The sequence below is a fragment of the Daphnia pulex genome, chromosome 1 (genome assembly GCF_021134715.1).
Source record: "Daphnia pulex isolate KAP4 chromosome 1, ASM2113471v1".
Classification (NCBI taxonomy): Eukaryota; Metazoa; Arthropoda; class Branchiopoda; order Diplostraca; family Daphniidae; genus Daphnia; species Daphnia pulex.
Window position 1 is genome coordinate 7,413,657 of NC_060017.1, and position 22,724 is coordinate 7,436,380.

At 37.5% G+C, this 22,724-nt stretch overlaps 7 protein-coding genes and 4 long non-coding RNA genes across 19 annotated transcripts in view; 6 read left to right on the top strand and 5 right to left on the bottom strand.

The window, feature by feature from the left end:
• Positions 1-166: 166 nt before the first annotated feature.
• Positions 167-2,312, top strand: LOC124197590 (suppressor of cytokine signaling 6-like). The gene is made up of 3 exons (XM_046593108.1): positions 167-892; positions 956-1,392; positions 1,453-2,312. The coding sequence occupies exons 1-3, from the start codon at positions 314-316 to the stop codon at positions 1,637-1,639; spliced, it is 1,203 nt and encodes a 400-aa protein (XP_046449064.1). The 5' UTR covers positions 167-313; the 3' UTR covers positions 1,640-2,312.
• Positions 2,313-2,868: 556 nt separating this feature from the next.
• On the top strand, positions 2,869-4,701 carry LOC124197599 (3-ketodihydrosphingosine reductase-like). The gene is made up of 7 exons (XM_046593117.1): positions 2,869-3,118; positions 3,182-3,347; positions 3,404-3,546; positions 3,610-3,801; positions 3,871-4,038; positions 4,105-4,206; positions 4,276-4,701. Exons 1-7 carry the CDS (start codon positions 2,990-2,992, stop codon positions 4,384-4,386), a joined length of 1,011 nt encoding a protein of 336 aa, XP_046449073.1. The 5' UTR covers positions 2,869-2,989; the 3' UTR covers positions 4,387-4,701.
• Positions 4,488-6,209, bottom strand: LOC124197606 (peroxisome biogenesis factor 2-like). Of its 2 annotated transcripts, none has more exons than XM_046593136.1 (7): positions 6,056-6,209; positions 5,916-5,993; positions 5,788-5,850; positions 5,530-5,712; positions 5,252-5,452; positions 4,986-5,180; positions 4,488-4,921 (listed from the first exon to the last, which is right to left on the bottom strand). In XM_046593136.1, the coding sequence occupies exons 1-7, from the start codon at positions 6,077-6,079 to the stop codon at positions 4,835-4,837; spliced, it is 831 nt and encodes a 276-aa protein (XP_046449092.1). In that variant the 5' UTR covers positions 6,080-6,209; the 3' UTR covers positions 4,488-4,834. The 2 variants fall into 2 exon arrangements, with proteins under 2 accessions (XP_046449092.1, XP_046449083.1); XM_046593127.1 differs by having other exon boundaries at positions 5,521-5,712; positions 6,056-6,208.
• A 390-nt stretch (positions 6,210-6,599) lies between these two features.
• On the top strand, positions 6,600-8,379 carry LOC124197615. Of its 6 annotated transcripts, none has more exons than XR_006876282.1 (5): positions 6,600-6,718; positions 6,827-7,007; positions 7,235-7,422; positions 7,723-8,004; positions 8,071-8,379. It is a non-coding gene; the product is annotated as an uncharacterized LOC124197615 (long non-coding RNA). The 6 variants fall into 6 exon arrangements; XR_006876289.1 differs by having other exon boundaries at positions 7,238-7,422; XR_006876281.1 differs by having other exon boundaries at positions 6,827-6,980.
• Positions 8,380-9,051: 672 nt separating this feature from the next.
• Positions 9,052-10,254, top strand: LOC124197633. The gene is made up of 4 exons (XR_006876291.1): positions 9,052-9,162; positions 9,266-9,383; positions 9,463-9,532; positions 10,167-10,254. It is a non-coding gene; the product is annotated as an uncharacterized LOC124197633 (long non-coding RNA).
• A 1,366-nt stretch (positions 10,255-11,620) lies between these two features.
• LOC124197698 lies at positions 11,621-12,939 on the bottom strand. The gene is made up of 4 exons (XR_006876323.1): positions 12,875-12,939; positions 12,413-12,714; positions 12,259-12,344; positions 11,621-11,685 (listed from the first exon to the last, which is right to left on the bottom strand). It is a non-coding gene; the product is annotated as an uncharacterized LOC124197698 (long non-coding RNA).
• Positions 12,940-14,704: 1,765 nt separating this feature from the next.
• LOC124197680 (peptide methionine sulfoxide reductase MsrB-like) lies at positions 14,705-15,924 on the bottom strand. The gene is made up of 4 exons (XM_046593217.1): positions 15,403-15,924; positions 15,266-15,342; positions 15,053-15,194; positions 14,705-14,935 (listed from the first exon to the last, which is right to left on the bottom strand). The coding sequence occupies exons 1-4, from the start codon at positions 15,490-15,492 to the stop codon at positions 14,813-14,815; spliced, it is 432 nt and encodes a 143-aa protein (XP_046449173.1). The 5' UTR covers positions 15,493-15,924; the 3' UTR covers positions 14,705-14,812.
• A 340-nt stretch (positions 15,925-16,264) lies between these two features.
• On the top strand, positions 16,265-17,522 carry LOC124197691. Its single transcript, XR_006876318.1, has 2 exons — positions 16,265-16,404; positions 16,474-17,522. It is a non-coding gene; the product is annotated as an uncharacterized LOC124197691 (long non-coding RNA).
• On the bottom strand, positions 17,326-20,061 carry LOC124197661 (60S ribosomal protein L3-like). The gene is made up of 8 exons (XM_046593197.1): positions 19,917-20,061; positions 19,466-19,658; positions 19,192-19,360; positions 18,780-18,915; positions 18,530-18,716; positions 18,145-18,347; positions 17,771-17,926; positions 17,326-17,587 (listed from the first exon to the last, which is right to left on the bottom strand). The coding sequence occupies exons 1-8, from the start codon at positions 19,917-19,919 to the stop codon at positions 17,396-17,398; spliced, it is 1,239 nt and encodes a 412-aa protein (XP_046449153.1). The 5' UTR covers positions 19,920-20,061; the 3' UTR covers positions 17,326-17,395.
• A 323-nt stretch (positions 20,062-20,384) lies between these two features.
• On the top strand, positions 20,385-21,400 carry LOC124197670 (NADH dehydrogenase [ubiquinone] 1 beta subcomplex subunit 10-like). The gene is made up of 5 exons (XM_046593206.1): positions 20,385-20,615; positions 20,706-20,841; positions 20,906-20,953; positions 21,016-21,107; positions 21,173-21,400. The coding sequence occupies exons 1-5, from the start codon at positions 20,519-20,521 to the stop codon at positions 21,286-21,288; spliced, it is 489 nt and encodes a 162-aa protein (XP_046449162.1). The 5' UTR covers positions 20,385-20,518; the 3' UTR covers positions 21,289-21,400.
• Positions 21,401-21,448: 48 nt separating this feature from the next.
• The window catches only part of LOC124197638, a 32,735-nt gene continuing 31,459 nt past the window's right edge, over positions 21,449-22,724 (bottom strand). For all 3 annotated transcript variants that reach the window (XM_046593181.1, XM_046593189.1, XM_046593177.1), the window contains one exon: positions 21,449-21,885. In XM_046593181.1, the coding sequence (XP_046449137.1) occupies positions 21,562-21,885 (324 nt within the window). In that variant the 3' untranslated portion in view covers positions 21,449-21,561. The remainder of the gene's footprint in view (positions 21,886-22,724) is intronic.

Sequence of the window (22,724 nt, forward strand, 5' to 3'; positions counted from 1 at the left end):
TATAAATTTTATCTATTAAGCTTCATCCTTCGCCAATATTTCTTTACGTTTATTTTTTAAATTACTGATGTACTCTATATAAAACTCGAATAAACTTGTTGTTTTTTGAAAAATGTTGAATATTTGTGATGATTTTGAAATTTTTTCTACAAGATGTCACCACTAACAAGGCCTGCAAGAAGGCTTTCGTTGTCATGTTAGGTCGTGTTGGTTTATTGATAACGTGATAACGTGATCAAACGCAAATGAACCGAAGTCGAAAGTGTGGAAAGTTGTTGATGGATCATAACAGAGTTTTCTCAAATCATCTGCAATGAAAAAACTCAACTGGAGTGGTTTGGACTTTCTTCGGAGAGACCGAGGAGCTATCGCACGCGAATCGAACTCGAATACATCATCATCTCAATTAGGGACCAACCGATGGAGTTCCGAGTCAAAGCTTCAAATGACAGATACAGTTTCTCAGAGCAGCAGTGATTTGAATCAAGAGAAACCTCTATCTAATAAGGGGAGATTAAGTTTCAGTGATCTGTTAAGGATAAAGAAAAATCCAAGTGAACCTGGCTATCCAGAACCAAAGACCAAATCCAGTTTACTTGATACTTTAAAGCGCAAGTTCAAGATTGCAAGAAGTGAACATTCTCGTATTAGGCAAATGAACAAAAGACACAGTTTCTCTCTTTCTATTTCATCAATTGCTGAAGAATCATGTGAACGGGATTCCTTACAAAAGAGCAAAACTCTTCCCTCTATTCAACAGAGTTGTCGTTTCTGTTCTGTGTCTAACTCAATGAGAAGTGCCAGAGAAAACTGTTGTGGTGTTCATGATTTAGATCCACTTTCTGAAAACCAAGATGACCCTAATGAAAACAGTTTACCAGTAGCAGTACAAGTAAGTCTATTTTTACTTTCAGATGAAATATAATCTTACTAATACTTTTTTTTAAATCAACAGGAAGATATGCCACCCACTATCAATGATTCAGAAACCTTATTTCCCAGTAATAATGCAGAAGCTGAAGTTTCATTACACAGCCCGAGTAATGCAGCTGTAGTACCCACAACCTCCTCCAGTAACAGTAATTTAGCGTGGGAACTTTTCAAGTTGGTCAAATATGGCTGGTATTGGGGAAGAATGACCCGAGGAGAAGCAGAACGGAAGCTGGTAGATCAACCTGACGGAGCCTTTCTGGTACGCGATTCATCTGACGATTGTCACCTGTTGAGCTTGAGCTTTCGCTCCTACGGTCGAACGTTGCATACAAGAATCGAGCACACCAACGGCTACTTTAGCTTTTATGCGTACCCAGAGGCTGAACAGCATAGCAGCGTTGGTCAGCTCATTGAGCACTTGATGGATACATCTCGTTCTGGCATCTTTTGTTATTCTAGGTATTTAATAAAATTTGTTTAGACTAAACATAAATTTTCTAAAATTTATGCTATTTTTAGGTCACGTTCACCTGGATCTCCCTCATATCCCGTCCGACTGACCAAACCTGTATCTCGCTTCTCGGAAGTTCTACCGTTGCAGTACATGTGTCGTTTCGTTATCCGTCAGTACGTTCGGATGGATCACATAGAAGCTCTGCCTCTGCCCGAGTCCCTCAAATCGTTCATTGTACGAGGTAACTCTTAAACACGAAAGTTCTTCCGCAAATTTTGAAGGAGTGCCTCTCCAGTTGCGGGAAGATTAAGCTGAAAATGAACTGCGTGCAACTCTATTATTGACCGCCAGTTGAGAATTCTCAATTTAAGGAATTAAGGTCAACAGTCGGATCTTGAGAATCGTTTCGAAAACGTGAAACCAAAATGAAAGTGAGCATTCAGCAATCCTGCATAACGTGTCCTCGTGTGTCTTGGCCTCATTTGCTGTGATACCTTTTGATTTCAATTTTCTCGATTTTTACTTCGACGACCCTCCCCTTTTTCTCCCCCTTGCCATTTGAATCGATAATCTTTTGGTAAGATATTAATGCTGTAAAAAAAACTAGTTTTCATTCAATGTTTTCGACTGATGAAAGTTATTAGCTGCTACGTTTGGATGTCGACGATTTTTTTGTTTTGTTTTATGTTCAAAGAATAAAAGAAGCGTGCATGGGCATTAAACCTCTCGTATATGACTTATAGGAAAAAGGGAAAAAAAATATTGTGCGAAAGAGACTGTTGTAACAACTGAAACATAATGTTAACACCACTAGATATGTATATCCAATTGAATCAACATTGTCCACATATGCTCATTTTCTTGAACAATGATTCTTGATTGAATATGCACTTGTATTTGAATACACCTTTGTTCTGATCACTCATTCAATGACCCTTTAATATCTTTTGCTCCAAAGCTAAGCCTAAGGCTTCTAACGTCTTATGTTATCCACGGAAAAAAAATATTTTCCGATTATGCATTGGTACTACACAAATGAGAGAACGAGGAATCGAACAAGGTATTTTGGGTGACAAGGTGCGACACTGCTGGATGAGATGATCTCTATAAAATGTTTCATCCCTATCAGCATTAAATGAGCAGCGTTGTCTTCGTAACAATGGAAATCCCTAGCATTCGAAAAATCCAAATCCAAATTTATTACTGTAAATTAAAACTGATTTATACACTCAAACAAGGTCTGTCCTAGAAGGAAACTCGCGCGTGCAAGAAGGGATCGGATCGGATTGCTTCCCCATCACTACCAATGTTATCTGGAATCTACTTTACCTTTTAAATAAAAAATAATTCAAGATACTAAATAATTTAATGGAAAACAATTTTTTGTTAGAAAATGCACCGTTCCTTTTCAGATGATGTCAACTTTGGCTGATAGATGGAGAAGTACGGAAAGTTAAAAATTAAGTCCGCAAAGGCGCAAACGGAGAAGGGGCTTCGGAATCGATTCTTGATGTTTGATTTATAAAATAAAACCCTGAAAAGCAGTTTAGCCACAAATCATCACAAAATCGTAGATTGGCCGACTAATTTCATCCGTCAAAAATGATTCACGTAATATGGGATCTTATGACGATTGAATTTGTTGTAGTAACGTGTATAGCGATACTGTTTGGGGTTTGGGTTGGATTTTATGCTGCAAAACCTAGAAGTCTGAAAGGGAAACATGTCATGGTAAATAATTTCCATGTTGATCGAAATTGTATCCTAACATTTTAATAACTATGTGTGAATCAGATTACTGGTGGTTCAAGTGGAATAGGCAAGTATTTAGCTATTGAATGCGCAAAGAACGGCGCCCATATATCCTTAGTCTCAAGGAACCCAACCCTTCTTGAAGAAGCTAGAGTGGAAGTTTTGAAGTTCGCTTCTGTTGCTGAACAAAAAGTGTCCTGTTTTTCTGGTAAATTATAATTGTACATCAATGGCATGCTTGAACTAATTCAATTCAATTTTTAGTTGATGTTAGTGGACCATATGATCAAATTGAACGAACAGTACTTCAGGCAGAAGAAGAACTTGGGCCACTTTTTTTACTAGCAAACTGTGCAGGATATGCTAGAGCAGCACGCTTTGAAGACACTTCTGTTGAAGAAATTAAGGTATAATTTAAAATTGTTTGTATTACATATAAACTTGGTTTAATGTACACCTTTATCTTTTAGAGACTAATGGCTGTAAACTACTTTGGGGCTGCCCAATTTTCACATGCAGTAATCAGCGGAATGAAAGGAAGAAGGGAAGGTGGCATTGTTTTTGTCTCCTCCCAAGGTGGTTTGTGTGGTATTTATGGATTTGCTGCTTATGCGGCATCAAAGTTTGCTCTACGCGGATTAGCAGAATCATTGGCCATGGAGGTAACTTCTATAAATACTAAAACATCTTTAATCCTTAACAAAACCATAACTATCTTCTCGTTACACAAGTTGAAACCTTATAATCTAACGGTGACTGTTAGTTTTCCGCCGGATACGGACACACCCGGATTTGCTGAAGAAAATAAAAACAAACCTGAAGAGACTCGCCTTATTTCTGAAACTGCTGGCCTTTTTTCGCCTGAAACTGTTGCCAAAGTCTTGTTGGATCACAGTCTAGTAATTCTTCGTTGATACGAACAAATGGATGACATATTTTTAATCATATGTTATTGTTTATTGTAGAAAGGAAAATTTATTAGCACCGTTGGATTTGAAGGGTTTTTGCAGTCAGTTGTTTGCATTGGAATGGCACCCATAACTTCGGTCTTCGATTTACTAGTACAGGTAAAAAATAGTTCAACCAAACTGAAGATGCAGTGGTATAACTTTTTTTTTCTGATGTGCTTACGTTAGAGTTTTACCATGGGAATATTCCGTCTAATATCTTCGTTTTACCTGTTCAAATTTGACCGAATTGTTGTCAAGTGCATGGAGAATCGAGATTTAAAGAAGCGCTCTCAATGATAAAGGGAGATCATATTTTTTCGTCTCATCAAGTTGGTAAACATCCTTTTGTTCCATTTACGGATAGTCATAGTCAACAGTCTTGTGATTCGGTCGAAGGATCACATTCATGTTTGTATTGGCACAACGGTCTACATTCCATACAGAATTGAATTTCCTACTTCTATATCAATATCCCTTGCGAGATAAATTTATATGCAAGCTTATTTGTTACTATTTTGTTACTATTCTCAACGTGTGTAATTTTCTATAACATTTAAAAATTTGATACTTGGACTTCAAGGTCACAAAGGCAAATAAAGGAAATGAAATTGATCCCCATTCCAATCCAAAGGATTGTTGTAGAATATTGCATGCTATTGTCTTCCAATGCTTGAATATCTAGCAGTTGACAATATCACAATTGTTTTGTATAATATGTAGCATTCTCCATTCCTGTATGCATGAGTTAATCCTCCTCCTTCCGGCCGTCATCAGCAACGATAAGGAAGGAACACAGAGGGCAGGTATATTCACTTACAGCTTCCAAATTTGCCTGCAATCAGCAGTATTGCATATAACATCTAGTTTAATATTTTTAAATAATTTAAAGTTGATACCTTCAAGCAATAATAACAAAACACATGCTGACATTGCGTTTCTTGCGGAATTATAGGCGTTTCGTTGCAAACTGCACACAAAGTGTTTCTGCTTACGGTAATCGATGGATTGTCATCTTTCAGTTTAATGAGACGAGTTAACCAACTTTTAGCGCGATGGACGTTCACCAATGGTAATGCAAACATTAACATTTCCTAAATTCGCAAGTCATTAACAAAATTAGTCTAATGTTTCAGCTTTTGTGCCACGGTAGCAGTTAACTCACAGAAAATGAATGCCACAGTAACTCTCTGGTTAAAGTAGAAAGATCTGCTGATTTAGGCTCATTTGGGTTGACTAATTCTGTTTTTAGTTGTAAAACCCTGTGGAGGATTGTAGGATAGACACCTTGTTTCAGGAATACTAAGCTATTTAGCAGATTAAGTATTTTTGCTGAAATATGCAACCAGTTCAGAAATTGAGAAGCCTGTATAACAAAGAAATTATGCTATTAAGAAATGGAAATAATATTTTTTTTATTTTTATTTTTCATACCGGCTGCACCGTATTTTCATTTAAGATAGTTCCTGAAATAGTGTTCCATCTATTGGAAATCCAATTTATTCCAACTAATGTAAAACTGTATATATACCATTTTTTGGGTATATAAGAACCATTGGTTTTCTTTGAAAATTGTATTCCTAAGAGTTCATGGCTCACCAGACTAGAACTTGTATATAGAGGAACCTGAGAGCAATGTGACCGAAAGAACACTTTAGTTTTAGGAACCAAATAATTTATATAGTATGCCTTGTTAATTACCACATAAACAGCAAGATTGAGTAATGCTGAAATCTCTGGTTCAATTTTCTTTAAGATGTTTATCTAATAATGGGAGAAATGATAATCGCCAGAATCCAAAACAGCAATTTAAAAAAAAATTTCATTACCGGTAAATGTGTAAGGGATTGATTTATTTGGGACTGAAAAAGCTGATAACATTCTGAATCTAGTTCAATGGCGTCGATCTATTATTTTGTAACAAAAGATGTAATCCCTTCTTAAAATTTAGAGTAAATGTAGTATTTACCTGACTCTCTCTTGAAACTGCCATTTTATTTGTTTACATTTCATTTGTCACTATGAGACACCACCTATGAACTAAAAAAGATACTGTTTGTAAGCAGCTGTAGTTAAAAGAAAAGAGTAAAAGACTTTCCGATTCCGACTACCAAGAAAAAAAGAAACTTAAGTTAAAACTAACGTATACTGTATACAAGTATATCTTCAAAATCTTTTTTGTGTCATTGCTAATAATATCTATTAATTATTTGGATTGGAAGGGGGACATCGTCATCATTTTGTGACACTCACTGTTTTATTGGCCATTAATTTACTAGATATAACTTTTCATTTGACTAACTTAGCAACATTTTTGAAAAAAGCCGCCATGAAGATTGAAGCCGCAATCATTATTCTTTTTTATCAGGCAGTACCCTCCCTAACCGCAGAGGAATTTGAATTTCACTTTTCTTTTCGCATAAAAATATTTCATTAAATGGTTGCGTAACTTCACAGTCGAACTTTTGCCGCTTTATTGACTCGCAGGGATCGGACGTTTTTAATCTGGAATGGCAATGTTGCGCGTTTCCTGTTACTTTCAAGATGGCTGCTGACAGTCTGCCAGCCTCGGCGAGCTAAGTCAGCTCAATTTACTCAACTTAAATACCATGACATTGTTCGTCATATAATGGTAACTCCTCCTTGTATTCATTTAAGGCTATTAAATGTAATTTTTTTTTGTGTGGTGCATTTACAGATAAAATAGCCTATAATTGAGTTTTTATTTTTCTATTAACAGCATGGTGAAGTAGTCTTAGCTTCTTCACTGCAGTCCAATGCACTGTGCATGTGTGATTTGTTGCAGCCAGCTGGTGAAAGGTGTTCCTCTTATTACAGTTATCCTCTTGTTTGTAGCTTTCGTCACATGCATAAACACTTCCAAACAATTTCAAGTAACTAAGTTGATCAACTTTTTTACAGTAAGGCTACAGATTTAATTTGTTTGTGACTACTCTGACTAGCTCTTTGCTTTATATCTGTTGACTTTGCAGTTAAGATCGTTTTATAAGCTTGTCAATTGTTGATTCCTTTGGAATGTTTGTAAAAGTAATTTTTAGAGATTGCTTAGTTTAACTATGCTTCTGTTATTTTCTTGTGTTACACGTAACTTTGTTTTCTGATACTAATTGAGTTTTTTTTCCCCAAGTAGGATTAACAGCCTCTTGAGGTCTGAGCCTTTCCGTTGCAGTCCAATGTGTACATGAATTTTGTGCAGCCAGCTAGTGAACAGTGTGGTGAGCGGTTCATGCAGACTGTGGTACTGGTGTCGTGCGTTCATTTAACTATGACCATTCAGTCGTTCGTTTATCGTAAGAAATTCGTCACTTGTCGTAGGTGTGTAAAATTGTGTCCACCAGGTGACAAAGAACTTGATGTTGAAGACAAGTGACATCTTATTTTGTGCTTCTAAATAAGTGCTTTTGTGGAAAGTACTTGTAAAGAGTTTTAATTTTTTTTTGATGAAACAAAACAGAAATTCCCTTGATTTTTAAAAAGGTGAAATTAAATCTTGATGATCTTTGATCATCTTCTTGATTTCTTTTTCTCTAGTTTTTAGTTTAGTGTACATTTCAAGTAAATCATTATTGGTATATTTTTTACATTTCTAATTGTTATTGTTCTTTTGCTTTGTAGATTTCCATGGTCAGTTTTATGTTTGAGCTGTTAATGGTGTTGCTGTATGGGGTACAGTGGTTTTGCAGACCTTTTCCAGTTGAGAGATGCGATGAAATGGAGCCTGTGCAGACTTGCAGTTGAATATCATACTTTATTAATGTGTCATTTTCCTATGTTGGTGTCCATGCAGTATATGCAGCGTTGTGTAAAATAGTCGGTGTTGCCTGATGGCTGTCGGGCTTATTTTATCGGCAGCATTTTGTCGAAATCTCGTCTCTTGCAACCTGTATCGCCGTTGAGGTAATGCTTCATGTACAGTCTCATTTAATTATTGGCTTTAAGTTAATGTCTCCGTTTTCATTTCAGTTGATTCGTTTGCCGCCGTTCCTTAGACTCAATCCACCGGTGAAACTAAGAAGACGTTGCTGAAATTCAAAATTAATCGATAAATTATATAGATAAATTACAAGTGCATATCTGGGCTCCCTTCTTCAGTGGCCCCGTTTCCCTAAATAACCACTAACCAACGCCCGCCGGTGGTCACTCACTCGCTGCGACAACCAGAAAGAAGGGAGATGTTTGGTCGCACGGGGACTTGCAAGGCGCATGATTCGATGAAATCTGTTGGAGGGTCATGAGTCTAAGCCGGAAGTCTACTATGATGCATTGCTCTCTTAAAAGCTGTTCCTAGGCTCTCTTCGCTCTTTTTCCGGTGTCTCTTAACCATGGCCGGGTAATCTCCCTGGTTCAGTCAATCACTGCAGTGTCTCCCCCCCGCTTATTGGCTGTGTATTGAACCGGGCGGTCAGTTAAATAAACAATTCTACATAAATTTTGCTATTAATATTGATGATTCTGTTAAAGGTAATGAAAAACGTACGAAGAAATAACTATAAATAATTTATATAGTTTATTTTCATTCATTGATTTTCGTTGATTTTAACCATACATTTTACAATTCATTCATTTGTTTATTGAACTTAGTCCGCTCGATTGCGACCGCACGGGGAAGTTAGACTTTATAAGTGACTTTTGCATGTTGCATCTTTAGATTTTTCTACGAATTTACAATCTGATTTTTTCCTAGGTGTACATTCTATGATGGACTTCCTTTTACTGGTTGCCTTTATTTCGTGATTTCAAGTATGAAATTGAGCTTTGCATGTCATGTAGGTTTATCTCGACCCAATTTTTTTATGTTTATAGCCCTACCATCAACTTATTTTTTTCAAATTCTAGATGCATCCTGTTTCTAGGATTTATTCTAGATGAAATCCTCAAATCCCCCACCAGGTGCCACTGCAGTTTAATAACAACAATGACTGTTATGGTTAGTGCACGGTTATGTTACTGTCTTTCACGTTTCGATGAGTATAAAGTGAACTATTAAACATTTCAAAAAGTTGATTAAGTAGCAAAATGTGGTAAAGCAGATTAAGTGTGAAACCAACATTATAGGTATTCTGCTTAGTTGATTTAACAATTTGTATTTTTTATTTCCTTGACTTGCAATGCAATCTCACACTTATCAATTCTTTTGATGTCTGATTTTTTGAAACAGTGAGATCCTTGTGAATGGAAAATAGCATGATCCAGGCTGTTCTTCAATTGCAAAGAAAGAGAATTATGATTGAAACAAATGCAAAATTTCCAACTGGAATTCTCTTCATATTCGTGGTGTAAGTTTTCCTGTAAGTTGTAGGCCCTACAGTAAACTTTATACTAATTCCTTTTACTTCTTCTTTTGATCATGATCAGAATTTTGGAATTCCAGAGAATAACACCTTAAAAAGAAAGAACTGTGGCTGTGCTAATGTAGCAGTATTGCGTGAGTAGGTTTATTATTACCTGTTTTTGTTTGGTATGATTTTTTCTTATTTTAGTATAAGTCTCGATTTAGCTAGAGCAGGGATCCTTTTCATTTTGCTGTTTAAAATTTTAAACATCTCTTGTTTACAAGGCTAGACGATGGCTTAGATCGTTTTTCATCAGTCAGAAAAAAAAACAGTAGTTTCACTGTTTCAGTTACTTTTACTTTACGCAATTCTAAAGACATTTATCGGCAGTTAACGTTAGATAATTTTGTGTGATAACTGACCGTAAGCCACAAAGCTCAATTGTTAGACTTTGGTAATTTGCTTGCCTACTTTCGGATTTTAAAGGAGTTAGTACTTCATTTAGTACTTATTAGACGCCCAAAAGAACTAACAGTTGAATGTGAAATTCGGCTTTTTCCTGAATTAATCCTGAATTAATTTCCTGAATTTTTACTGAACTACAGGATATGGCATAAGACAACAATTAGTGCATATTCTTGATTTGCTGATTTGATTCAATATTTTTGAAGTGCTCTCCATTATTTTTTGTTGACTTGTTTCTCTACGCCTCATAATAGCATCATGCTTGTTATTGATTATGATTGTTCTTGTTATTGATCAAATCCTACTTAAATCTCCTTTTAGGTGAATCTGTTGCCGCCATTCCATAGACTGACCCATTGGAATGGTGAAACTGGCGAGTAAACGCTGAAATTCAAGAAAATTATGTTGATGTAGATAAATTAAAAGTGCATATCTAGGCTCCCTTCTTTTCTGTGGCCCCATTTTCCTAACTAACCACTAACCAACGCCCGCCAGTGGTCACTCACCCGCTGTGAAACCAGGAGGAGGGGAGGGCTCTGGTCGAACGGGGACTTGGAAGGCGCATGATCCGACGAAAACTTTTAGAGGGTCATGAGTCTAACCCGGAAGCCTAGTAGTGACTAATCGCTCCCCAGTAAAACTTGCCTCGCACTCTTCTCTCCTCTTCCATTTCCAGGTAATCTCCCTGGATCTACGCCGACACTGCATGTGTGAGTTTTAGCAAGCAATCCGCCACCCAATTTGACAAAAAGTGATAGTTTGTTTTCACGGAAATTGCGTCAGGCGGTTAAAAATTGTCTAGTTCAACAATCTCATGTAGAAATTTGCATCTAGTCTACTGGTGCACTTTGCGATTCTTTAAGCTTGATTGATTTAGGTGATGTGTTAAAATCAATTGTGGGTAGCTTAAAAATTGAACTAATTCGCTTTTTCAGAATATTTTGAAGATAGATCACAAGAAAGTCTAAAAACAACAAAGTGATCCAAAACCAAAATATTCAGAAAAAGTTAGTTCAATTGTTTAGCTACCCACAATTGCTTTTAACACATCACCTAAATTAATCAAGCTTAAAGAATCGCAATTTGCACCAGTAGACTAGATGCAAATTTCTACATGAGATTGTTGAACTAGAAATTTTTTAACCGTCTGACGCAATTTCCGTGAAAACAAACTATCACTTTTTGTCAAATTGGGTGGCGGATTGCTTGCTAAAAAGCCTCGCACAAAAAAAACTGTCTTGAACCGGACGCTCTGTTTAATGAATTGTTTATTTTGTTCGTGTTCCAGAATAAATATAGTTGACGCATTTTATATACAATGACATTTTATTTATTTATACATGAATACGACTATACCTATACAACAATTGTGACAATTGGATGTTGGAGATTATGGGGTTTGAGGAATGGATGTGGGAATTTATGTCGGGGTTTGAGGAATGGATGTGTAAGTGGAGAAGGTTATATGGGTTAACAACAGATTTTATCACCTGCATATTCATTTAAAAAATAATAAAATATACCGAACTTGTTTTAGTAAATGATAATCAAATATCCCACCCCAACTTCCTCCTCATTCCCCAATCGCGGACATGTTTATTATTTGTTTGACATAAACCTCCCCGTATAACTTTTTTTTGTTTCTTCTCAACATATAAAAGGTAAACTGCAAAGAAACAATTAGCAATAAAACACAATACTGGATGTAACTTCTGTAGCACAAAACCAGCACCTTGGATGCACAAGAAACAGCAACTTGATGCAGATATCTTTCACCACCATAGGCTGCAACAACACGCCACATTGGACAGCAACACCACCCCACCATGTAAACATGAACCTATAACCAAAATAAAATTAATCTTCAGCATCATTGGAAATCCTGTACGAAACCAAAAATAATATGCTACATTATATCACTTCAAAGTTCAAATATTCAACCCAAATATTATATGGCAACATTATATTATACCTATCATTGAAACTCAAATTTATATGAAACTAGATGACTCATTTAAGATTTAAATACAAATTCATTGAAACTTTAAAGAATACTCTACAGTGGAACAAATAAACTAAACCTCTTTCAGTATCTGCCTTTCTTGCTTACAACAAACCCCCCTTTAAAAAATCCATAACAGAACACAACCCTGAAGGAAATAGCTGTTGACTTGACAAAATCCCAAAATGTTAAAACTAACCAACGAATGCATAGAATTAATAAACAGATGGGAAACTAATTGAAAGATTGCCAATTTTGAAAAGCAAACATTTCCTGAATTAACTAAAACTCTTCCATCCTGGTTATCACAGTGGAAGCATGACTAACAGCGGGATTATTAGGTCTCAAGGGGAAATGGCAACAGAAAACAAGGAAGCCCAGGTATCACATTAATTTATCAAATCATATTACCAAATTATGATCTTTCACCAAGTGTTCTCTTCCATCATGGCATCATCAGAATCATCAGATGTTGCCTTGTTGGCTAATGAGCAAAACTAAGAGAATACAAAGACTTTATCCATTAATGCTTAATTTTCTATGCAAAAAATGTCACACAACTTACAATTTAGTGAATTTCAGGTTGTTCAGTGTTAAGTTCAGAAGTGATATCTCCAGATTCTCGACCCATCCAACATTATTTCGTTTTCCATCTTGTCACTCTAAAGTTTTGTTTTCTCTCCTTCCTCCTTAATACGAGTTTTGATTGAACTCTATATTGTCTGGAGTTTGCTTTAACAGCTTCGCGTTAAATAAAGCCGACCGATGATTTCTGGAAGGAAAACATCACTTCCTTCTGTCCAGAACAAAATGACGTGTAACATGCTGTCTGCTGTCAATGGCTAAAACTTATTCGCCGTGCGCCATCTAGGGACAAATAAAAACATTTACGTTAAAATATTGTAAGCTACCTGCGTTGCAAGGCATGTTTGTGATTGAATTTTTCATTAAAAAAAAGTTTGGAAAAAAATTATATTAAATCTACAAATAGCTTTTTTTTATTAAAGCTTAGCTCAAATTAAAATACCTAGTGCTATACGCTACACCTAGGTCTCTGAATTTCGAATTCAAGCAATAAGCCAACAGCCCAACACACAATAATACTGCGTCACTGCATGTCAACAATTAGATGGATAAATCGGACTGTCTATTAGGAACACGAATGAAGTTTAGGTTTTTTTTTTTTACCAAGAAGTTTTCGTCATCTTGTGTGGTGCCGTGGTCGACCTGCAGGTTTTCCAATGTTAACGACTTTTCCTCTTTTTCCACGCTGATCGACGATCGATTAGAAATTGTGATCTGTTAGTTGACGTCGGTAGTCACTGAATTTTCTTCGATTACTATTAGGATGGTGGCGTCAGGAGTAGCCGATGCAATTAGGATTAGTCTTTGCCTTGTTCCACACGAGATCTTTTCTCTTCTGACACATCGCTCACCAATTTGACTGCTTTTTTTTCGATTTGGTTTCTTGTCAGTTGTCTTCCACCAGTTTGCTGTAAGTTCCGTTTTACTTTTCCGCACAATCTCACACAATTCAATTCTTTGGTCAAGTCTAAATAAAAAATTACAGAATCATTAGAAAGGAACTTATGAATATTTGTGGCAGAAAAATTTTAAAATTCTACATATACAAAAATCGGGTCCCTAAACCTAAACCAAGGATAGGACACGAACTAAAAGACCCATCGTCAGGGTATCACCATATTCATAACACACTAAAAAGAACCTGATTCATAAATGTGTCTCTACTTATGGGGGTTACCCTAATGGGAAAGATTCACCCTGTTTTACCAGTTGGTTAAATATGACTTGATTTGACTTTATTACCTAGCTCAACTGGTAGAAATTATTCTGTTGCACATTGCAACAAAATTTTGCCTGGATTTCAACACTCAGACAGATTTTCTTTACTGGATCATGCTGGATCATCAAATGACAGGAGTGGAGAATAAGTTGATGCGAGTTATTGTTACACCGAGTCATTCAAGAGAACTGAGATCTTCTAGATAGCAGAAACAATTTCAGTCAGGTAGTGACATTGAGTTTGGCTTTCAAGAAATAAGAATTAAAAAAGAAAAGAAAAACAATTCTAATTTTGACTAAGTGAATAAATCACCTCATTTGCAATTACTTTGGTCCATGGTCAGCTGAAAAGAGCCAGGAACTTCAGCTGAAGGAAGCAGTAGTAAAGTTCACAGTACTGATATATAAGCCAACAGAGAATTCTGAAAGAGATTTCAGCATTTAAAAAAAACTTAACATTATGGTAAAACTTAACATTATGGTTCACCCCCCTAAAACGAAAGTTTTTCAAAAATTGCCTAATATTTGAAGCAACTCTACGCTGTGCCTCCAGAAATTCTACAATAAACATATACCGGGCAATCTTAGAAACAAAGTGATAAAAGTTTAGATAAACTCCATCATACATACAAAACTGTCGTGTTGGTACTGGCCACTTCATTTTTTATTTCAGCAGCACCCAAGTCACATGAGGAGTATCCTAATGCCCCGTTTCGCCTACTTTTAACGGCCAGAACAAACTTATTACTCCATCAGCAGACAGAAACCGGAAAGAGAAGACTGCCCACACGAACGCCCAGAACAAAAAGACACAACACACTTGCTCCTAACAAAGTGTCAACACAAAAATAAAGCGAGGACTAACCCCCAAACTTTACCGTTTACCGTCTCAACAGTCAACAAACAATAACTATGGCAACACTACTAGTGCTCAATAGCTCAATCCCTAAACACACTCAAAATTGCGTCCTTAGTACCGAAAGCGGCCACTTTAAACAACTTTCGGCGCGAACACAAAAGATTTGTATAGAATAGCATTAAAAACACAACGTAATTATTTAAACTGAGTAATTATTGATATTTTTTACACTACATAAAATAAAAGCATACACGATAACCATTCATTAACAAACAATGAAACAAGTTGTCATTGCTAAAAAACCTAATTTTTTTCTTGGACGTCTTCTACCTTTGGTGCAAAATCAATGGCCACACTATTGATGCAAAAACGTTCTCCAGTTGGTTGTGGTCCATCTTGGAAAACATGGCCCAAATGAGCTTGACACTGAATTGAAAATCAATCAGAATAACGTTTTAATCTTTTTAACAAAAAATCTTTGGTTTATATAAATTGAAGCTCCAGGAACAGTTAACCGGACAGATTTTTATCTTTGTTATTTACCTTTGTGCACACCACTTCAATTCTAGGTCTTCCTTCGATGGAATCATCCGGTTTTCTCTCAACGGTTTCCTTTTCTGCTTCGTACGGAAGGGTTTTGTAGAACGATGGCCAACCGGAACCAGAGTCATATTTGGTTTCAGAGCTGAGGTTTACCAAGAAAGATTCAAAAATTACTATTAGAAACTAAGCCAAGGACTAAAGAACCGTTCATACCTGAATAGTGGATTGCTGCAAACGATACAAATGTAAGTCCCTACTTCGTGATGATCATTGAATTTTCCAGTAAAAGGCTTGAAAAGACAGACCATTTAAATCAAATTAAAATAGAAAACCTTAAATTTTTTCTTTACCTCTTCAGTGCCCGCTTCTTGCTTAACATGGTACTGTTCAGCCGTTAATTTTGTTGTCAAGTCTCTTCCGCACGATCCGCCGCAAGACATAATTAGCTATTTATACACAATATTCACAATAGTGAGAAGTTTTACTTGCAACTGTTACTCCGAATACAGGTAGAATGATTGAGATCTTCTTTTCAACTGGCATCTTATTCCAACGTCCGCCCCTTTTATAAAACGCCAAATGTTGAGAGTTTGAGACTCGAAACTAAGAGAAATTATTATGCTGGCTTTTGAATTCTAGATGGTAAGCAATACGGAAACGCCAATCAGGATCCTTTGATAGGAATTCCAAAAGGCGCGTTAAAAAACCAGGAACAGCTCATTCTTGCGAAACCAGACGCGTGAATGGTGAATACAACAGCTTCGTTATCACGAAGATAAAAAGGAAGGTGTAATTTACATAGCAACACAATAGAAGAAATCTATCTGGAATGAAAGCCCACAGTTCAGCATAAAGTTCTACGCATAGCACGGACAAGTGCAACGGGAAAATCATGGTTTTAGTACTTAACGTATTACTTACTATATGCTTTATTCAGGTTTCCTAGTGAATTAATTATAAATTCAATAGATAATAGACAACCGTGCTCAGAAATAAAATGCGACTGTTGATTGACGTTGCTTTGTTAGTATCAACACCATGTCGTTTGGAAAGTGGTGTTGTACATTTTCTGACTGAGAAGCAGTGAGTTGAGAGGAGCTTTCACAATAAGATTGTTATCCCTAAATTTTTCTTTAGTGCCATGTTAGTTGTAAATGATATAACTAGTAAAATATAATTAATTTTTATATATTGTATGTGCTCACAGCAATTAATTGGTATACATGGTACATCAAGAAATGCAAACCCATCATTTGCTACTTATTTTCAATTCCCACAAAGCCTAAGGACGCAGAATTTATGCAAAAGCGTTCTCCTGTTGGCCTTGGGCCATCATCAAAAACATGACCAAGGTGTGCCCTACACTATTAAAGATTTAAACAGTTAAATTTTAAATAAGTCCAGCATTTTTCTGTTACTAGGTAAAACTTACATTTCTGCATACTACTTCCACCCTAATCATTCCATGTGAAGCATCTGATATACGTTCAACACTCTCAACAGATGGTGATAATTCAAGAGTTTTGTAGAATGATGGCCATCCTGAACCAGAATCATACTTTGTGTCAGAGCTAGAATTTAAAAAATCACAGAAAAATACAAAAGTAAGTACTTGTTGAAGTAACAAAAATCAAAACTCATTTTACCTAAAGAGTGGAGTGTCACAACAAACACAGGTATAAGTTCCTTTCTCGTGATGGTCATAAAAATTGCCAGTAAAAGCCTTCAAATATAAATTTAGTTTTGAAATGATTCTCAGAACTAACAATACAATTAGGTTTTACTATTTCAGTGCCTTTTTCTTGAGTCACTCTGAATTGCTGAGGTGTCAGTTTCTTTTGCAGATCTTGACAGGAACCTTTGCCTTGGCATGACATGTTTCTTTGATTATCTATTCAGAAATAAATACAAATAATGTTGCACTTTAAATGCTGTTGCTTACGTAACTAAAACTTACACGTAGACGAGACTGAACAAGTTAATCCTGCACTAGAGACCCGTTCGCAGAGCCTCACACTTTTACCTGTCCCTACAATTCTGCTGATTGTGCGACCAAACATCGCTAAGCATCTAGAAATAAATGTTCCAATCACTGTAGCCATATGAGTTATGTAATCCTGATATCTGTAGCGTAAATATCTCCTGTGCAACGATGCCTCATTTTCTATTACGCAGTTGAAACGTTTTATGCAAGAAAAACAACCCTGGCCACAAATGTTCATTTAATCATACAGTAATTCTGATGATTATCTGATCAAGAAAGTAAATGCAAATTTAGCGATATCCAATATGTATTCAACAATTGCAACACGGTCGATACACACTGAAAATGCCTAACCAAATTTAAGCCTTGGCGGGAGCTGCAGGGGTAGCGGCGGCAGCAGCAGCCGGGGTCTTGGTCTTCTTGGTAGGTCCCATAAACGAGGCCTTGTCTGCCGGAGTTTGGAATCTTCCGTGACCGAACTTGGAAGATGTGTCGATGAACTTGAGCTCGATCTTCTCCAAAGCAACACGCTTGGCACTGGTAACCAAAGCCTAGAAAGAAAAGAAACTATCACTTTATGATCTCATAAAACCTCTTCACTGTTGTAGCCTTGTAGGGGAAAATGCTTCAGTCCTATCATTAAATTTCACGTGGTTCTCATACAAAATATAGGCTCTTGGGTTTATCATCATCAGCGTCGCAATAAATAAAAGTATAATAGAATTTGTATTCACCTTGCGAAGAGTGATGACACGCTTCTTGGGTCCCATGCAACATCCCTTGATCATAACGAAGTCATTATTGACCTCACCATAATGGGGGAAGCCACCCATGGGAGTGATGGACTTGTCTGTCAAATCGTACTCGGTAGCGGCGTTGTTCTTGATAACCTAGAACCAATAGAAAATTGAGGTTAGTATAACTCTTAATTAAATAGTAGATATGAACTGTATCAAACCGAGGTGATCTACCATAGTAATTTAAGAACTACGGTTGAGCATAAGTGGTTAGACCCTCTTTAATTTACGAGATCCTCTAGCACCGGAATACTATACATTCGTTAGACCGGTGACTCTGAGGCTCGAAATGGAATAGAGAATTTACATACCTTTCCTTTGCGAGTGTGGATACCCTTGCCGATACGGTAGATCTTTTTGTTCATTTCCGTACGGTGATGGTAACCCTTCTGACCGGCGCGAGCAACCGTGTACTGGACACGGGACGGATGCCAAGCTCCAATACAAGCGACCTTGCGGAGACCCTTGTGGGTCTTGCGAGGAAGCTTACGGGTATGCCAACGAGAAGTGACACCTAAGAGAAAATGAGCATTTTAATTTAAGGTAAAAAACAAATTTAAGTAATTTAAAATTCTAAATAACGATCAAAAGGAAGGCAACATGGATTTCAACACGGTACTCTGACAATGCTATTATAGCGGTTCTCATCATTTCGAATAATAAAAAGCAGAAAAGTATAACAAAACATTTCATTACCCTTGAATCCTTTGCCCTTAGTGACACCAATAACGTCAATCATCTCATCCTGAGCGAAGAGAGAGGTGATTGGAATGGTCTTCTCCAAGTGTTGACGGGCCCAGTCGACCTTTTGGCGGATGGTGCCTCCGTTGACTTGGATTTCCATCATATGGGCTTTCTTTTGACGTTGTCGGAGAAGTTTCATCTGCAATAAGAGAAAAAAAAATGACGTCAAAATTACAAAACGAGAATTTTGCAGAATACCAACCTGAGTGTGAGCGATGACACGGATCACTTTGCAGTAACGTTTCATGGCCCTCAGCTCCTTTTCAATGACTTTCTTGCCCAAGTCATCTTGCCACTTCTTTGAAGCCTTGGTGAAAGCCTTCTTCTTGGATTTGTACCTTCAAGATAAGATACCGTGGTAAAAAGAATCCTTCATGGGCACAAGCCTCATCAGTTAAAAACTGAGCGGAGACTGTAGACCCAATTGGATGTGAAGCTCATGGACACTTGGTCAGAGGAGCTGGAGTATTAATGAGCATTTACTATTTGAAAAGGTCTTAGATAGTCATCAGTTCGCCCTAGTTCAAGCAAAGTCTGTCTTCAGGCATTTAGCTCAGGAACCATATTAAATCATCACTTGACCATCTTAAGACCAGGCAAGAAAAGTCAAGTACCAGTTCTTGTAGAAACGACGACGGCAGTCCTCGCCGATATGTTCGGCCCAGACAGTTTTCAAAGCACGAAGACCTTTGGGGGTAGCAACATAACCAACAATGCCCACGATGACCATTGGTGGTGTTTCCAAGATGGTAACCGCCTCAACAACTTCCTTCTTGTTGACCTCTACAGTTTGAGAAAGAGAAATTAGTCTCTGCCATTGATATGTCAGCTTTGCGAGTAGTTTTTCAGCATGTTCCTAAGTGAAATTTGACAGGTAACGAAACTTACTTGAGCCAGGTTTGTCGCATTCACGAACAATATGGGTCATGCCAGCTTTGTAAGCCAAGAAAGCAGTCAAGTGGATAGGTTTCTTGGGATCATCATGGGGGAAGGACTTTACGCGACCACGATGTGAGCGACAACGCTTCTTGGGGTAGAATCCCATGGAGCCATGGCGAGGCGCGCTAAATTTCCGGTGAGACTGTAATTACAAAGCATGAATTAATAAAACGAAACCATAATAAATTACAATTGTACTAATAAAAATTCCACTCGACGAAAACAATGCTTCAACAAGATTAAAATTCTAGTAAAAAATTCACATTTCTTGACACATATTAAAGTCTAACAGCACATTGAACTTTTGCCAAATACAATATCAACAATTTACGTGAATCAAAAGTTTAATACGCTCGATGTTTAAAGATAAAATATTTCTTTTAAGTGAGCACTGACTTACCATTGCTTTAGAATGCCGGAAAGAGATGTACAGGAAAGTAACCAGCACACCGGTACATATATATATAGTTTTGCCTCATGCAGTAACCAGCATTGCCAACTCGTCTTTGAAATTCACCCAACTTTTTACAGCTGCCGCCAGCCGCCGCCACCCGCTTGAAATTAAATTATGATTAAAACAAATAACTTGTATTGTTAACTGAATTTTGAATTGTTAGTAACCTAAAATATTTTTTTCTTTTACAACATGGAATTAAAAAGTGATTTTCTAATAATTCTAGCATTTTAACGATTTTGCTTTCCAGCCTATTCAAGTTTGCACAACGCTGACTCATTAGATCGGATTCCCTTCGTGCCCCACTTTATTTCTATTTCATTTGGACTGCGAAATCATTTTCGATTCTAATTCAAAAAGAAATTCAAAAATGATTCTGAAAATCTGAATTCTCGATTAACGGAATTTCTGAAATGGCAATGCTGATAGAGAGACGGAAAGTATGGCCGACTAGTTCGTCGTCTGTCACGAAAACCTTAGAAAAACAGGCAATTTTTCGTCAATTTCAAACTCGAATTCAATAATTTACTTAATAACCCTAAGTTAAAATGGAAGATCCTCCAAGAGCACCAGCTCATAACCCATTCTTTCGATTCGTCCATGCGGTGCAAAACACTATTGATCGTCCTGTTACTTGGTTCCGAGGTAAGATTGGAATAAAGCAATAATGCAGAGTCGTATCGGTACAGTTATTGTTTGTTTATCAATCACCTGACAATTCTCGTAATTGAACAGAATCGGTTGTGACCCCCAATCGACCAGACCATGTTTACTACCACCAAAAGTTTCGACGAGTCCCAACCATCGATCAGTGTTACACTGATGATCCTGTCTGCCGCTTTGAGGCACAGCAACAATTCAACCGTGACAAGTATGCCACCTATATGAAATTATACGGATGTCTCTTTGAACTAACCAATTTTTTGTCTTTACAGGTTAGTTGATGGTGAGATTGTTCAACTTGTTCGTCAGCGCTTGAAGGAGTAAGCTCATAAATCCTTCCACACTCTAAATCTTTGGTCATTGATATTCATTATTCTTTTAGGTGCATTGCTTATGAGATACCAGATCAAGATAGAAAATGTGCCAAGCTTAAGGAAGAATTTGACAAAGTTTCGGAAAGTTTCTGCATGAAATGTAAGTGCATCATTTCAATTACGATGAGTTTGCAATGATTCTAATGCTCCTCCCTTGCAATGCAGACGCAGACCTTGGTCCCTACAACAACGTCAAGGATGCCTACATGAAGCAGAAGCATCGCATGCTGTGGGAGAGAAGGCACGGCAAAGTCGGCACCGGCATGAAGATTGAAGAATAAGCCCCTTTAAAAAGAAAAGATTAAAAAAAAAGATGGCTTTCTATTCAATGGATAGAACTGTATCTTTGTAATGGTCGCAATGTAAACACAATAGAATGAGAATCTACATAGACGGTTTATTGACGTGGTAAAAATAACTTGAAAACACCTTTCTTCATCATTATTTTTTTTCCGTTCATTTATTGAGAGGACAGCACATGTTATACACACACAAAAGGTTAAAAGACGATTCGGCGGGAGGGAGAGATTCGGGAGTCAATTGTCGTCGATTTGTCACAACGGCGTCTGTTGGTAGACGTTGGCCAGCCCCTCGAAGGCCACCTTGCGGGGCATGGTGGACGCTCTGTGAATGCCGGCAACGTGATTGCTATTGCGCATTTTCGGTCGGTTGTAGGTGGCGTAGTGAATCTGACAGGTGCAGTCCATCTCCTGCTGGATGCCGGGTCCCGATTCCGCGTTGTTGATGTACATCGGACTGGGTCTTCCGCCCGCTCCGGCCGCCAGGAACGGCGGTACATCAGGATCTCGATCGAATTCTCCGTGTGCTGTCGAATGGCCAGGATCCATGGTGAGCAAGTCGCAATAGGGCACGTGCATCTAAAAATAATCCGCCGGAAAAAAAAGAAGAAATGCTTAGAAAATACCAAGAGTTCCATCTCAATAAACGAGAATCCAGGTCGTTTAGCCCTTTTCGCCCCTCCATCAACTATTCGTAGACTCTCTAACGAATCTTTTCCCTTATTCATAATAGAATAAGTAAAGCCGAACGAAGACTCTACGAAGAAAAGAGGATCTACAGTACACTCACTAGTGTGTGTGTGGATGTCTTCCGAAAATCCCCCGGAGAGGACATCTCCCAGCGCCTTTAGTAGCTTTTAGTTCTTATGCGCTTAATACTCTCGTCGTCTTCTCAATCTCTTTCTAAAAAGGCAAAGAAAATGGCGAGTATTTCTAAGAAGGGGGTTGAACTCTTGTCTGCTGGACCTGTTCATATATTACAGAGGGCAGTGTATACGTTTAGACTGGAAGAAAAATAAAGTTGTTGTGAGGGATTTGCAGGACTTGCCATTCACGTAGAATCTCTATCTGCTGGGCGGTTAATACACACAGTTCAGTCCAGCAAGTAAGTAAAAAAAAGAAACTAGTAGTAACCGGGCAGAGTAATAGGATTCACTTGGGAATTTGCGGGAAAGATGGACGTGAAAAGACAGTGGAGAAGGCGGGAACCAATCGATTGCTGGTGCTGTTATATTCCCCCCCGATCCTTCTCGACAGTTTCCGATTGTTTCTCTCAGAAGCACTCGACAATTTTCTTAGAGACTTTTTTTCTTTTTCTACTTTTCGATAGTGTCAACGGATTACGACGAACTGGGTACCAGGTACCTTCTTCTCGCCAAAGTTCACGTTTGATTTCTCCCCTGGAAAATGTTGTCGAG

Bases quoted from the DNA above. Each gene is read 5' to 3' on its own strand.
- LOC124197590 (XM_046593108.1), top strand. From the start codon at position 314: ATGAAAAAACTCAACTGGAGTGGTTTGGACTTTCTTCGGAGAGACCGA. The intron at 893-955 runs GTAAGTCTATTT...TTAAATCAACAG, and splicing joins GTTTACCAGTAGCAGTACAA to GAAGATATGCCACCCACTAT. The intron at 1,393-1,452 runs GTATTTAATAAA...TGCTATTTTTAG, and splicing joins GGCATCTTTTGTTATTCTAG to GTCACGTTCACCTGGATCTC.
- LOC124197599 (XM_046593117.1), top strand. From the start codon at position 2,990: ATGATTCACGTAATATGGGATCTTATGACGATTGAATTTGTTGTAGTA. The intron at 3,348-3,403 runs GTAAATTATAAT...TTCAATTTTTAG, and splicing joins AAAAGTGTCCTGTTTTTCTG to TTGATGTTAGTGGACCATAT. The intron at 3,802-3,870 runs GTAACTTCTATA...TCGTTACACAAG, and splicing joins CAGAATCATTGGCCATGGAG to TTGAAACCTTATAATCTAAC.
- LOC124197606 (XM_046593127.1), bottom strand. From the start codon at position 6,079: ATGGCAGTTTCAAGAGAGAGTCAG. The intron at 5,994-6,055 runs GTAAATACTACA...ACAAAATAATAG, and splicing joins CAGTTTCAAGAGAGAGTCAG to ATCGACGCCATTGAACTAGA. The intron at 5,181-5,251 runs GTGAGTTAACTG...TTGCGAATTTAG, and splicing joins TACTGTGGCATTCATTTTCT to GAAATGTTAATGTTTGCATT.
- LOC124197680 (XM_046593217.1), bottom strand. From the start codon at position 15,492: ATGTCTTGCGGCGGATCGTGCGGAAGAGACTTGACAACAAAATTAACG. The intron at 15,343-15,402 runs GTAAAGAAAAAA...TGTCTTTTCAAG, and splicing joins AAGAAGCGGGCACTGAAGAG to CCTTTTACTGGAAAATTCAA. The intron at 15,195-15,265 runs GTATGAACGGTT...GGTAAACCTCAG, and splicing joins TGCAGCAATCCACTATTCAG to CTCTGAAACCAAATATGACT.
- LOC124197661 (XM_046593197.1), bottom strand. The intron at 19,361-19,465 runs GTAAGTTTCGTT...CTCAAACTGTAG, and splicing joins ATGCGACAAACCTGGCTCAA to AGGTCAACAAGAAGGAAGTT. The intron at 18,916-19,191 runs GTACTTGACTTT...CTTATCTTGAAG, and splicing joins CGTCGTTTCTACAAGAACTG to GTACAAATCCAAGAAGAAGG.
- LOC124197670 (XM_046593206.1), top strand. From the start codon at position 20,519: ATGGAAGATCCTCCAAGAGCACCAGCTCATAACCCATTCTTTCGATTC. The intron at 20,616-20,705 runs GTAAGATTGGAA...GTAATTGAACAG, and splicing joins TCCTGTTACTTGGTTCCGAG to AATCGGTTGTGACCCCCAAT. The intron at 20,842-20,905 runs GTATGCCACCTA...TTGTCTTTACAG, and splicing joins CAACAATTCAACCGTGACAA to GTTAGTTGATGGTGAGATTG.